Source organism: Oncorhynchus mykiss, chromosome 10 (genome assembly GCF_057628025.1).
Source record: "Oncorhynchus mykiss isolate SJ-2025 chromosome 10, ASM5762802v1, whole genome shotgun sequence".
Lineage (NCBI taxonomy): Eukaryota > Metazoa > Chordata > Actinopteri > Salmoniformes > Salmonidae > Oncorhynchus > Oncorhynchus mykiss.
The window spans coordinates 84390912-84405911 of NC_143031.1; the positions used below are offsets into that span (position 1 = coordinate 84390912).

At 45.2% G+C, this 15000-nt stretch overlaps 1 protein-coding gene and 1 long non-coding RNA gene across 2 annotated transcripts in view; both read left to right on the plus strand.

Annotated features, from left to right (window-relative positions):
- The first annotated feature begins 266 nt into the window (after positions 1-266).
- On the plus strand, positions 267-6012 carry LOC149980651 (uncharacterized). Its single transcript, XR_016483979.1, has 3 exons — positions 267-575; positions 701-1836; positions 4892-6012. It is a non-coding gene; the product is annotated as an uncharacterized LOC149980651 (long non-coding RNA).
- A 4522-nt stretch (positions 6013-10534) lies between these two features.
- LOC110517086 (serine/threonine-protein phosphatase 2A 55 kDa regulatory subunit B gamma isoform) overlaps positions 10535-15000 on the plus strand; it is a 33165-nt gene continuing 28699 nt past the window's right edge. The window contains exon 1 of the mRNA XM_090188203.1: positions 10535-11924. Within this exon, the coding sequence (XP_090044329.1) occupies positions 11861-11924 (64 nt within the window). The 5' untranslated portion in view covers positions 10535-11860. The remainder of the gene's footprint in view (positions 11925-15000) is intronic.

Below are 15000 nucleotides of genomic sequence, written 5' to 3' on the forward strand. Positions count from 1 at the left end.
ATCATCATCATGTGATCTGTTCAGCTAAGATTTATTTGTATATTAGTGAAAGTGAACTTATTTGTATATTAGTGAAAGTGAACTTATTCCTGTATTATGCCTGCATTATTCCCAACCCGATCCTGAGTGACTAAGAACCCATTTCTACCTCTTACAGTATCAAACATAGCAAACTACAATATTTTATCCAACATATTTGTGTTTAGTCCTTGACAGTGTCATCAACATAACTGATTGAATGTTCAACCAACTCTTTTTCTCCAGAGTCTGTGCGGCTTGTGGATGGAGCTGGTCTCTGCTCTGGGAGAGTGGAGGTGAAGTCCAATCAGTCCTGGGCCTCAGTGTGTGAAGCTGACTTTGACCGGCAGGATGCAGAGGTAGTCTGTAGGGATGTTGGCTGTGGGGCTCCTGCAGCTCTACAGGGGGGGGGGGACTCTATGGAGAAGGTGAGGGTCAGACCTGGGATAAAGAGTTCCAGTGTAAAGGCAATGAGTCCCTTCTCCTGGACTGTGACAGCTCAGACAGAGAGAACAACACCTGCCTACCTGGTAATGCTGTTGGACTCACCTGCTCAGGTAAGAAACAGTTTGTCACTCAGTCAACATTGTTTCTCACCTGGAGTGAAGAATATGAGAGACAATATAGGTGTGTTTTATTGAGTAAATAGTAAGATTACTGTCTCTCTCTTTTCTTTTCTCAGAGCTTGATGATGTGAGGCTGGAGGGAGGAGGCAGTCGCTATGCTGTCGACCAGGGAGAGTGGAGGACGGTGGAGCTGAAGACTGGCATGCAGCTGTAGTAGTGTGTAGACAGCTGTGTTGTGCAGTGGTACGACCAGGACAGTGGGAGATGAAGACTGTGGCCTGGCCAGGACGCCTGCAGCTGTAGTAGTGTGTAGACAGCTGTGCTGTGCAGTGGTACGACCAGGACAGTGGGAGCTGAAGACTGGGGCCTGGCCAGGACGCCTGCAGCTGTAGTAGTGTGTAGACAGCTGTGCTGTGCAGTGGTACGACCAGGACGGTGGGAGATGAAGACTGGGACTTGGCCAGGACGCCTGCAGCTGTAGTAGTGTGTAGACAGCTGTGCTGTGCAGTGGTACGACCAGGACGGTGGGAGATGAAGACTGGGACCTGGCCAGGACGCCTGCAGCTGTAGTAGTGTGTAGACAGCTGTGCTGTGCAGTGGTACGACCAGGACAGTGGGAGCTGAAGACTGGGACTTGGCCAGGACGCCTGCAGCTGTAGTAGTGTGTAGACAGCTGTGCTGTGCAGTGGTACGACCAGGACGGTGGGAGATGAAGACTGGGGCCTGGCCAGGACGCCTTCAGCTGTAGTAGTGTGTAGACAGCTGTGCAGTGGTACGACCAGGACAGTGGGAGTTGAAGACTGGGGCCTGGCCAGGACGCCTGCAGCTGTAGTAGTGTGTAGACAGCTGTGCTGTGCAGTGGTACGACCAGGACAGTGGGAGCTGAAGACTGGGGCCTGGCCAGGACGCCTGCAGCTGTAGTAGTGTGTAGACAGCTGTGCAGTGGTACGACCAGGACAGTGGGAGTTGAAGACTGGGGCCTGGCCAGGACGCCTGCAGCTGTAGTAGTGTGTAGACAGCTGTGCTGTGCAGTGGTACGACCAGGACAGTGGGAGCTGAAGACTGGGGCCTGGCCAGGATGCCTGCAGCTGTAGTAGTGTGTAGACAGCTGTGCTGTGGCTCCACTGTTTCAGAACTACTTGGAAACATCACTAGAGGGTTTGGAGTTTCCTGTTATGGGATCTGAACCTTCACTGAGGGAATGTTGAAGAACACATGAACTCTTTCGGTGGACTCACAGTGATCTGCTCAGGTAATAACAAAGATATTATCATTGATATTCATCTGATTTCCTTCATTCATACAACTTCCTCTGCAAAACAGTGACTGTTTAGCTCTTCAGTGGGAATCAAATGCAACTTAAATATCCCAGAATGCTTTTGTATTTTAGTGTTATCTCAGTGAAATTCTCTACTCATCTCCACGGTCTCAGTGACTGTAGGCCCACTACTCATGTTGCCCTGTGAGGGAGGGTGGCTAGCACTGTTACGTGACCACATCACATCACCACCTGTACTACAAGGTGAAGACATTTACTCAGCCGTGACAGTAAATGTCTGACTCTTATTAATGTCTGACAGTTGGTGCTGTGTCTCCCTAGACCACCAGGAGGCAGAAGAGAGTGAACAGGGTGAGCAGCATGGATCTTCATGTGACTGTAGGCCCACTAGACCACCAGGAGGCAGAAGAGAGTGAACAGGGTGAGCAGCATGGATCTTCATGTGACTGTAGGCCCACTAGACCACCAGGAGGCAGAAGAGAGTGAACAGGGTGAGCAGCGTGGATCTTCATGTGACTGTAGGCCCACTACTCATGTTGCCCTGTGATGGAGGGTGGCTAGCACTGTTACATGACCACATCACATCACCACCTCCTAACTTAAATATCCCAGAATGCTTATCTCAGTGAATGTCTCTACTCATCTCCACGTTCTCAGTGACTGTAGGCCCACTACTCATGTTGCCCTGTGAGGGAGGGTGGCTAGCACTGTTACATGACCACATCACATCACCACCTCCTAACTTAAATATCCCAGAATGCTTATCTCAGTGAATGTCTCTACTCATCTCCACGTTCTCAGTGACTGTAGGCCCACTACTCATGTTGCCCTGTGAGGGAGGGTGGCTAGCACTGTTACATGACCACATCACATCACCACCTCCTAACTTAAATATCCCAGAATGCTTTTCTCAGTGAATGTCTCTACTCATCTCCACGTTCTCAGTGACTGTAGGCCCACTACTCATGTTGCCCTGTGAGGGAGGGTGGCTGGCACTGTTACATGACCACATCACATCACCACCTCCTAACTTAAATATCCCAGAATGCTTTTCTCAGTGAATGTCTCTACTGATCTCCACGGTCACATGTCATGTTGTTGTCCTATCTAAATGAGGGAAAGTAGTTATCTTTAGTAGTCACTTTATCTTGGCCAGGTCGCAATTGTAAATGAGAACTTGTTCTCAACTTGCCTACCTGGTTAAATAAAGGTGTTCTCAACTAGCCTACCTGGTTAAATAAAGGTGTTCTCAACTTGCCTACCTGGTTAAATAAAGGTGTTCTCAACTAGCCTACCTGGTTAAATAAAGGTGTTCTCAACTTGCCTACCTGGTTAAATAAAGGTGTTCTCAACTTGCCTACCTGGTTAAATAAAGGTGTTCTCAACTTGCCTACCTGGTTAAATAAAGGTGTTCTCAACTTGCCTACCTGGTTAAATAAAGGTGTTCTCAACTTGCCTACCTGGTTAAATAAAGGTGTTCTCAACTTGCCTACCTGGTTAAATAAAGGTGTTCTCAACTTGCCTACCTGGTTAAATAAAGGTGTTCTCAACTTGCCTACCTGGTTAAATAAAGGTGTTCTCAACTGGCCTACCTGGTTAAATAAAGGTGTTCTCAACTGGCCTACCTGGTTAAATAAAGGTGTTCTCAACTGGCCTACCTGGTTAAATAAAGGTGTTCTCAACTGGCCTACCTGGTTAAATAAAGGTGTTCTCAACTGGCCTACCTGGTTAAATAAAGGTGTTCTCAACTTGCCTACCTGGTTAAATAAAGGTGTTCTCAACTAGCCTACCTGGTTAAATAAAGGTGTTCTCAACTTGCCTACCTGGTTAAATACAGGTGTTCTCAACTTGCCTACCTGGTTAAATAAAGGTGTTCTCAACTGGCCAACCTGGTTAAATAAAGGTGTTCTCAACTAGCCTACCTGGTTAAATAAAGGTGTTCTCAACTTGCCTACCTGGTTAAATACAGGTGTTCTCAACTTGCCTACCTGGTTAAATAAAGGTGTTCTCAACTGGCCAACCTGGTTAAATAAAGGTGTTCTCAACTGGCCAACCTGGTTAAATAAAGGTGTTCTCAACTAGCCTACCGGGTTAAATAAAGGTGTTCTCAACTGGCCAACCTGGTTAAATAAAGGTGTTCTCAACTAGCCTACCGGGTTAAATAAAGGTGTTCTCAACTGGCCAACCTGGTTAAATAAAGGTGTTCTCAACTGGCCAACCTGGTTAAATAAAGGTGTTCTCAACTAGCCTACCGGGTTAAATAAAGGTGTTCTCAACTGGCCTACCTGGTTAAATAAAGGTGTTCTCAACTAGCCTACCTGGTTAAATAAAGGTGTTCTCAACTAGCCTACCTGGTTAAATAAAGGTGTTCTCAACTGGCCAACCTGGTTAAATAAAGGTGTTCTCAACTAGCCTACCTGGTTAAATAAAGGTGTTCTCAACTAGCCTACCTGGTTAAATAAAGGTGTTCTCAACTAGCCTACCTGGTTAAATAAAGGTGTTCTCAACTAGCCTACCTGGTTAAATAAAGGTGTTCTCAACTGGCCAACCTGGTTAAATAAAGGTGTTCTCAACTGGCCTACCTGGTTAAATAAAGGTGTTCTCTGCTGGCCTACCTGGTTAAATAAAGGTGTTCTCAACTAGCCTACCTGGTTAAATAAAGGTGTTCTCAACTAGCCTACCTGGTTAAATAAAGGTGTTCTCAACTAGCCTACCTGGTTAAATAAAGGTGTTCTCAACTGGCCAACCTGGTTAAATAAAGGTGTTCTCAACTGGCCAACCTGGTTAAATAAAGGTGAAATAAAATAAAATAAAAAAGTTGAGGAGCTACGTTTTCTATTTCTGTCCTGTTGTTCCAGACGTCCATCTTAAGCCTGATATCAACATGTGTTGTCTCAGTGACTGTAGGCCCACTACTCATGTTGCCCTGTGATGGAGCGTGGCTGGCACTGTTACATGCTGATGTTATTGTCATCATCTATAGGAAACTAGTTGAAGAGGTTCTTCTTGTTCTCTCTTATTGTTCCAGATCTTCTGGTCCAGCCTGATATCTTCCTGACTGACTCAATGGGAGGGGTCTCCAGGGGCCAGCATGTGTTGTCTCAGTGACTGTAGGCCCACTGGACCACCAGGAGGCAGAAGAGAGTGAACAGGGTGAGCAGCGTGGATCTTCATGTGACTGTAGGCCCACTTAGACCACCAGGAGGCAGAAGAGAGTGAACAGGGTGAGCAGCGTGGATCTTCATGTGACTCTAGGCCCACTAGACCACCAGGAGGCAGAAGAGAGTGAACAGGGTGAGCAGCATGGATCTTCATGTGACTCTAGGCCCACTAGACCACCAGGAGGCAGAAGAGAGTGAACAGGGTGAGCAGCGTGGATCTTCATGTGACTGTAGGCCCACTAGACCACCAGGAGGCAGAAGAGAGTGAACAGGGTGAGCAGCATGGATCTTCATGTGACTCTAGGCCCACTAGACCACCAGGAGGCAGAAGAGAGTGAACAGGGTGAGCAGCATGGATCTTCATGTGACTCTAGGCCCACTAGACCACCAGGAGGCAGAAGAGAGTGAACAGGGTGAGCAGCGTGGATCTTCATGTGACTGTAGGCCCACTAGACCACCAGGAGGCAGAAGAGAGTGAACAGGGTGAGCAGCGTGGATCTTCATGTGACTGTAGGCCCACTAGACCACCAGGAGGCAGAAGAGAGTGAACAGGGTGAGCAGCATGGATCTTCATGTGACTCTAGGCCCACTAGACCACCAGGAGGCAGAAGAGAGTGAACAGGGTGAGCAGCATGGATCTTCATGTGACTCTAGGCCCACTAGACCACCAGGAGGCAGAAGAGAGTGAACAGGGTGAGCAGCGTGGATCTTCATGTGACTGTAGGCCCACTAGACCACCAGGAGGCAGAAGAGAGTGAACAGGGTGAGCAGCATGGATCTTCATGTGACTGTAGGCCCACTAGACCACCAGGAGGCAGAAGAGAGTGAACAGGGTGAGCAGCATGGATCTTTATGTCAATGCCATGCAGATGGTCTCTCTGAGCTCCAGAGCTGAGGCCGGGAGAGGAGAGAGCAACCCAGGGGGACAGAGTAGGATGAAGCTGGCCCTACATACTGATCTCAGGTCAGTTTTGTATTTTAAATATGAGTAGGAGTAGGATGAAGCTGACCCTACATGCTGATCTCAGGTCAGTTTTGTGCTTTAAAATAGGAGGAGTAGGATGAAGCTGACCCTACATGCTGATCTCAGGTCAGTTTTGTGCTTTAAAATAGGAGGAGTAGGATGAAGCTGACCCTACATACTGATCTCAGGTCAGTTTTGTGTTTTAAAATAGGAGGAGTAGGATGAAGCTGACCCTACATGCTGATCTCAGGTCAGTCTTGTGTTTTAAAATAGGAGTAGGATGAAGCTGACCCTACATGCTGATCTCAGGTCAGTTTTGTGTTTTCAAATCGATGGTCAGGAAAGCAGCGATGTATAAAATGTGATGGTAAACCTAAAAGGAAAACCACCTCTAAATATCTTCTGGTATTTGTTTCATTAGTCCATTGTTGATATCGTCCCTAAATGTTTTGCTTGTCAGCAATCAAGTTTTCCAGATATATAACTTTAAAGATATGCAGCCTGTATGGTTACATGGGGTTTGGGGTAACATGGGGTAACATGGGGTAACATGGGGTAACATGGGGTTACATGGGGTAACACGGGGTAACATGGGGTAACATGGGGTGACATGGGGTTACATGGGGTAACATGGGGTAACATGGGGTTTGGGGTAACATGGGGTAACATGGGGTTTGGGGTAACATGGGGTAACATGGGGTCACATGGGGTAACATGGGGTAACATGGGGTTACATGGGGTAACATGGGGTATCATGGGGTTTGGGGTAACATGGGGTGACATGGGGTAACATGGGGTTTGGGGTAACATGGGGTAACATGAGGTTTGGGGTAACATGGGGTTTGGGTTAACATGGGGTAACATGGGTTTTGGGGTAACATGGGGTAACATGGGGTTTGGGGTAACATGGGGTTTGGGTTAACATGGGGTAACATGGGGTTTGGGGTAACATGGGGATTGGGGTAACATGGGGTTTTGGGATAACACGGGGTTTGGGATAACACAGGTCTTTATAATCACCTGCTATTATAATCACCTGTTTATAGATGTCTCCTTTCCATCAAGTCAGGTAGTCCATGTGTTATTATAACCACCTGTTTATAGATGTCTCCTGTCCATCAAGTCAGGTAGTCCATGTGTTATTATAATCACCTGTTTATTCTTTATAGATGTCTCCTTTCCATCAAGTCAGGTAGTCCATGTGTTATTATAACCACCTGTTTATAGATGTCTCCTTTCCATCAAGTCAGTAAGTCCATGTGTTATTATAATCACCTGTTTATAGATGCCTCCTTTCCATCAAGTCAGGTAGTCCATGTGTTATTATAATCACCTGTTTATAGATGTCTCCTTTCCACCAAGTCAGGTAGTCCATGTGTTATTATAATCACCTGTTTATAGATGTCTCCTTTCCATCAAGTCAGGTAGTCCATGTGTTATTATAATCACCTGTTTATTCTTTATAGATGTCTCCTTTCCACCAAGTCAGGTAGTCCATGTGTTATTATAATCACCTGTTTATAGATGTCTCCTTTCCATCAAGTCAGGTAGTCCATGTGTTATTATAATCACCTGTTTATAGATGTCTCCTTTCCATCAAGTCAGGTAGTCCATGTGTTATTATAATCACCTGTTTATTCTTTATAGATGTCTCCTTTCCACCAAGTCAGGTAGTCCATGTGTTATTATAATCACCTGTTTATTCTTTATAGATGTCTCCTTTCCATCAAGTCAGGTAGTCCATGTGTTATTATAATCACCTGTTTATTCTTTCTAGATGTCTCCTTTCCATCAAGTCAGGTAGTCCATGTGTTATTATAATCACCTGTTTATAGATGTCTCCTTTCCATCAAGTCAGGTAGTCCATGTGTTATTATAATCACCTGTTTATTCTTTATAGATGTCTCCTTTCCATCAAGTCAGGTAGTCCATGTGTTATTATAACCACCTGTTTATTCTTTATAGATGTCTCCTTTCCATCAAGTCAGGTAGTCCATGTGTTATTATAACCACCTGTTTATTCTTTATAGATGTCTCCTTTCTAACAAGTCAGGTAGTCCATGTGTTATTATAATCACCTGTTTATAGATGCCTCCTTTCCATCAAGTCAGGTAGTCCATGTGTTATTATAATCACCTGTTTATAGATGCCTCCTTTCCATCAAGTCAGGTAGTCCATGTGTTTTTATAATCACCTGTTTATAGATGCCTCCTTTCCATCAAGTCAGGTAGTCCATGTGTTTTTATAATCACCTGTTTATAGATGTCTCCTTTCGGTCAAGTCAGGTAGTCCATAAAGGTCATTTCCCATTGAGACAACATCTGCAGCGTTTACCATGTCTGTGATCTCCATCTGTCTATAATCAGCCTGAGGAGGTCTATAACCAGCCTAAGTAGGTCTATAACCAGCTTGAGGAGGTCTAAAACCAGCCTGAGGAGGTCTATAACCAGCCTAAGTAGGTATATAACCAGCCTAAGTAGGTCTATAACCAGCCTGAGGAGGTCTATAACCAGCCAGAGGAGGTCTATAACCAGCCTGAGGAGGTCTATAGCCAGCCTGAGGAGGTCTATAACCAGCCTGAGGATGTCTATAACCAGCCTGAGGATGTCTATAACAAGCCTGAGGAGGTCTATAACCAGCCTGAGGAGGTCTATAACAAGCCTGAGGAGGTCTATAATCAGCCTGAGGAGGTCTATGACCAGCATGAGTAGGTCTCTAACTTCATTAGGTTGAATGTGATAGTCTGCCTATAACCAGCCTGAGGAGGTCTATAACCAGCCTGAGGAGGTCTATAACCAGCCTGAGGAGGTCTATAACTCCATTAGGTTGAATGTGATAGTCTGTCTATAACCAGCCTGAGGAGGTCTATAACCAGCCTGAGGAGGTCTATAACCAGCCTGAGGAGGTCTATAACCAGCATGAGTAGGTCTATAACCTGCCTGAGTAGGTCTATAACCAGCCTGAGAAGGTCTATAACCAGCCTGAGGAGGTCTATAACCTGCCTGAGTAGGTCTATAACTCCATTAGGTTGAATGTGATAGTCTGTCTTTAACCAGCCCGAGGAGGTCTATAACCAGCATGAGTAGGTCTATAACTCCATTAGGGTGAATGTGATTGTCTGTCTATAACCAGCCTGAGGAGGTCTATAACCAGCCTGAGGAGGTCTATAACCAGCCTGAGGAGGTCTATAACTCCATTAGGTTGAATGTGATAGTCTGTCTATAACCAGCCTGAGGAGGTCTATAACCAGCCTGAGGAGGTCTATAACCTGCCTGAGTAGGTCTATAACTCCATTAGGTTGAATGTGATAGTCTGTCAATAACCAGCCTGAGGAGGTCTATAACCAGCATGAGTAGGTCTATAACCTGCCTGAGTAGGTCTATAACCAGCCTGAGGAGGTCTATAACCAGCCTGAGGAGGTCTATAACCTGCCTGAGTAGGTCTATAACTCCATTAGGTTGAATGTGATTGTCTGTCTATAACCAGCCTGAGGAGGTCTATAACCAGCATGAGTAGGTCTATAACTCCATTAGGGTGAATGTGATTGTCTGTCTATAACCAGCCTGAGGAGGTCTATAACCAGCCTGAGGAGGTCTATAACCAGCCTGAGGAGGTCTATAACCAACCTGAGTAGGTCTATAACCAGCCTGAGGAGGTCTATAACCAGCCTGAGGAGGTCTATAACTCCATTAGGTTGAATGTGACAGTCTGTCTATAACCAGCCTGAGGAGGTCTATAATCAGCCTGCGGAGGTCTATAACCAGCCTGAGGAGGTCTATAACCAGCCTGAGGAGGTCTATATCTAGCCTGAGATGGTCTATAACTCTATTAGGTTGAATGTGATAGTCTGTCTATAACCAGCCTGAGGAGGTCTATAACCAGCCCAAGGAGGTCTATAACCAGCCTGAGGAGGCTATATCCAACCTGAGGAGGTCTATAACCAGCCTGAGGAGGTCTATAACCAGCCTGAGGAGGTCTATAACTCCATTGCTATTCTATTCACAGTTTAGAGACATTGATCTAATTGGAAATTAGCTATAATCAGGCTGGTTAACATGATGCATGTCTGTTGAATTTGGAAAAATCCACTCGCACTCGGCCCCGCCCCACCTACTCAGCCAATCAGGAGCCGCTACTGCGTAACATTTGCTAAACGCTTCGTGCTAAATAGTACGCAACGATGAGTGCATAGTATGCAATTGAAGTATGTGGTACACTGGTATGGGTATTCAGACCTCCCTCTCTCTCCTCCTCCTCCTCTCCTCTCGTTCTCTCCACTGTTCCCTCTGCCGGTCACTTCCCTCTCATCACCTGCAGTGGGCGGAGTCGTGACTGAGAGCTGTGCTCTGGTTGGCTAAGCTGGAAAGAGGCTGCAGCGACAGACCCACAGCATCCTCTACTCTCGCTTTCTCCCTCTCTCCTTTTCGCTCATCCCGCCACCCTTCTCTCTCTCTCTCTCTCTCTTTCTCTCTCTCTCTCTCTCTCTCTCTCTCTCTCCTTTCCTCTCCACACAGAGACACACGTGCCCCTGCCTGCCTGCCTGCTCAGTGACACTGCAGTACAGAGGACATAGCAGCAGCAGACAGACAGACAGGCAGAGAGACACACAGGCAGACCGACACGCAGGCAGAGAGACAGGCAGGCAAAACAAGCCGACAGGCAGAACGTAGGAAGGTGTGTCGAGGCCTTGTCTCCTCTTCCTCCTCTTCCTCGAGTAGCAGAGATCCTGTTCTCCTGCGCTCTCCTTCAAGGACTTCCACACTCTGAGACCAAGAACTACTACTGCTACAGTTCCTGTTCCTGTTGTTAACAAGGAAATACTGCTGCTACTACTGCTGCTACTACAATTCCTGTTCCTGTTTGTTACCAAGGAAATACTCCTGCTACTACTGCTGCTGCTACAATTCCTGTTCCTGTTTGTTACCAAGGAAATACTACTGCTGCTACTACAGTTCCTGTTCCTGTTTGTTACCAAGGAAATACTCCTGCTACTATTACTACTGCTACAGTTCCTGTTTGTTACCAAGGAAATACTACTACTGCTACAGTTCCTGTTCCTGTTTGTTACCAAGGAAATACTACTACTGCTACAATTCCTGTTCCTGTTTGTTACCAAGGAAATACTACTACTGCTACAATTCCTGTTCCTGTTTGTTACCAAGGAAATACTACTACTGCTACAATTCCTGTTCCTGTTTGTTACCAAGGAAATACTACTACTGCTACAATTCCTGTTCCTGTTTGTTACCAAGGAAATACCACTACTGCTACAGTTCCTGTTCCTGTTTGTTACCAAGGAAATACTGCAGCGCAGTGGATATTATCACGGAGGAGTGCTACTCTCTCCCTCTCTTTCTCTCACACAGTCACAGGCAGACAAATGGACGACTCTCTCTAACAGCATATCAGTGGATTTCTCATTGTTTCGGGACTTCTCTTGCTGGCCTGGTGTGTGTAGTGGTGTGTGTAGTGGTGTGTGTAGTGGTGTGTGTTTTTATCAGAGGTCACGCCGCGTGCTGTGGGAGTGTGTGTGGGCGATCCACCTTCTCTCAGGTCCCCTCCCCTCTCATCCTTTTCTACCTAATCTCTCTCTCTCTCTCTCTCTCTCTCTCTCTCCACCCCCTCTCCTGTTCACCCTTCCGTCCCTCTCCACACCTCACCAAACTCCTTCCCTCTCTTCCCCCTCTCTCTCTCTCCATCCTCACCACACCTCTCCCTCTCTTCCCTCTATCCTCTCTATTCCTCCGCCCCTCCATATCCCACGATGCCTTGCCCCAGGCCACTGCGCTAGGCCCCAGCAGTATGGGCAGAGCCTGGGAGGGGAGAGAGAGCTCTGATTGGTCCAGGTCGGATCCCCCTTCCTTTGCTTTCAATGGGGGAGGACACCGAGAGCTCCAAAGTCAACCACAGCTTCCTGCGAGACTACGTCACCGAAGGTAGGCTTATAACACCTTTTTTTTTTACCTTAAGTAGGTTTATAACACCTCTGTTATCTTAAGTATGTCTATAACACCTCTGTCACCATATGTAGGTTTATAATATCACTATGTTACCTTACATAGGTTTATAACACATATATTCTACCTATTCTACCTTAAGTAGGCTTATAACACCTTTTTTACCTTAAGTAGGTTTATAACACCTCTGTTATCTTAAGTAGGTTTATAACACCTCTGTCACCATATGTAGGTTTATAATATCACTATGTTACCTTACATAGGTTTATAATAGCTCTATGTCACCTTAAGTAGGTTTATAACACCTCTGTTATCTTAAGTAGGTTTATAACACTTCTGTTATCTTAAGTAGGTTTATAACACCTCTGTCACCATATGTAGGTTTATAACATCACTATGTTACCTTACATAGGTTTATAACAGCTATCTCTATGTCACCTTAAGTAGGTTTATAACACATCTATTCTACCTTAAGTAGGTTTATAATGGCTCTATGTCACCTTAAGTAGGTTTATAATACCACTATATAATCAAAGCTTATAATACATATATTTTACCTTAAGTAGGTCTATAATGGCTCTATGTCACATTAGGTAGGTTTATAATACCTCTATGTTAGATTATGTTTGCGTATTATAACTCTGTCAAGTTACGTAGACCTAGAGCGCCATTTAGTTTGCAAAGATGGGCTTCCAACACATCTCTGTTACCGAAGGTAGACTTCCAATATATCTCTGTTACCGAAGGTAGATTTCCAACACATCTCTGTTACCGAAGGTAGGCTTCCAACACATCTCTGTTACCGAAGGTAGGCTTCCAACACATCTCTGTTACCGAAGGTAGGCTTCCAACATATCTCTGTTACCGAAGGTAGGCTTCCAACATATCTCTGTTACCGAAGGTAGACTTACAACATATCTCTGTTACCGAAGGTAGGCTTCCAATATATCTCTGTTACCGAAGGTAGGCTTCCAACATATCTCTGTTACCGAAGGTAGACTTACAACATATCTCTGTTACCGAAGGTAGACTTACAACATATCTCTGTTACCGAAGGTAGGCTTCCAATATATCTCTGTTACCGAAGGTAGGCTTCCAACATATCTCTGTTACCGAAGGTAGGCTTCCAATATATCTCTGTTACCGAAGGTAGACTTACAACATATCTCTGTTACCGAAGGTAGGCTTCCAACACATCTCTGTTACCGAAGGTAGGCTTCCAATATATCTCTGTTACCGAAGGTAGGCTTCCAACATATCTCTGTTACCGAAAGTAGGCTTACAATATATCTCTGTTACCGAAGGTAGGCTTACAATATATCTCTGTTACCGAAGGTAGGCTCATAACATATCTCTGTTACCGAAGGTAGGCTTATAACATATCTCTGTTACCGAAGGTAGGCTTCCAACATATCTCTGTTACTGAAGGTAGGCTTCCAATATATCTCTGTTACTGAAGGTAGACTTCCACTATATCTCAGTTACCGAAGGTAGACTTACAATATATCTCTGTTACCGAAGGTAGGCTTCCAACATATCTCTGTTACCGAAGGTAGGCTTCCAACATATCTCTGTTACCGAAGGTAGGCTTCCATCACATCTCTGTTACTGAAGGTAGGCTTCCAATATATCTCTGTTACTGAAGGTAGGCTTCCAACACATCTCTGTTACCGAAGGTAGGCTTTCAATATATCTCTGTTACCGAAGGTAGGCTTCCAACATATCTCTGTTACCGAAGGTAGACTTACAACATATCTCTGTTACCGAAGGTAGGCTTCCAACACATCTCTGTTACCGAAGGTAGGCTTACAACATATCTCTGTTACCGAAGATAGGCTTCCAACATATCTCTGTTACCAAAGGTAGGCTTCCAATATATCTCTGCTACCGAAGGTAGGCTTCCAATATATCTCTGTTACCGAAGGTAGGCTTCCAACACATCTCTGTTACCGAAGGTAGGCTTATAGCATATCTCTGTTACCGAAGGTAGGCTTATAGCATATCTCTGTTACCGAAGGTAGGCATCCAGCACCTCTTTTGTCAATTTAGGTATGTTTATAATACCTCTCTGTCCCCTTAGGTACACTAATAATGTAGGGGTACAACGGCACTACATTACAAAAGATAGGCCTACAACTAGTTTAGAATCAGAGATGTTTGTTTGAGAGAGAGAGAGAGTTAGGGGTTCAGAGCTGGACTCCTCCATGTTGCTGCCTGTCTCTGAACGTACATTATTAAGGACATTACCAGATATAGAGGTAATGTCCTTAAAACTGAGCCCAGAATAGACCTGCTTGTTGGAGCTTCACCTCTCATTAGGACTGTGTGTGTTTTCTAGTCTACATCTGTGTGATGTGTGATCAATCAGTTTATTCCAGTTCAGAATGAAAATTATTCATTGTATTTTAGCAGCAACAGCTCCAATCTAGACAGATACAGTGCCTTGCGAAAGTATTCGGCCCCCTTGAACTTTGCGACCTTTTGCTACATTTCAGGCTTCAAACATAAAGATATAAAACTGTATTTTTTTGTGAAGAATCAACAACAAGTGGGACACAATCATGAAGTGGAACAACATTTATTGGATATTTCAATTTTTTTGAACAAATCAAAAACTGAAAAATTGGGCGTGCAAAATTATTCAGCCCCCTTAAGTTAATACTTTGTAGCGCCACCTTTTGCTGCGATTACAGCTGTAAGTCGCTTGGGGTATGTCCCTTTCAGTTTTGCACATCGAGAGACTGAATTTTTTTCCCATTCCTCCTTGCAAAACAGCTCGAGCTCAGTGAGGTTGGATGGAGAGCATTTGTGCTGACTCAGTGGTTCTGAACCCTTATGGGGTAGTAACAGTATGATAGTAGGATGCTGACTCAGTGGTTCTGAACCCTTATGGGTTAGTAACAGTAGGATGCTGACTCAGTGGTTCTGAACCCTTATGGGGTAGTAACAGTATGATAGTAGGATGCTGACTCAGTGGTTCTGAACCCTTATGGGTTAGTAACAGTATGATAGTAGGATGCTGACTCAGTCGTTCTGAACCCTTATGGGGTAGTAA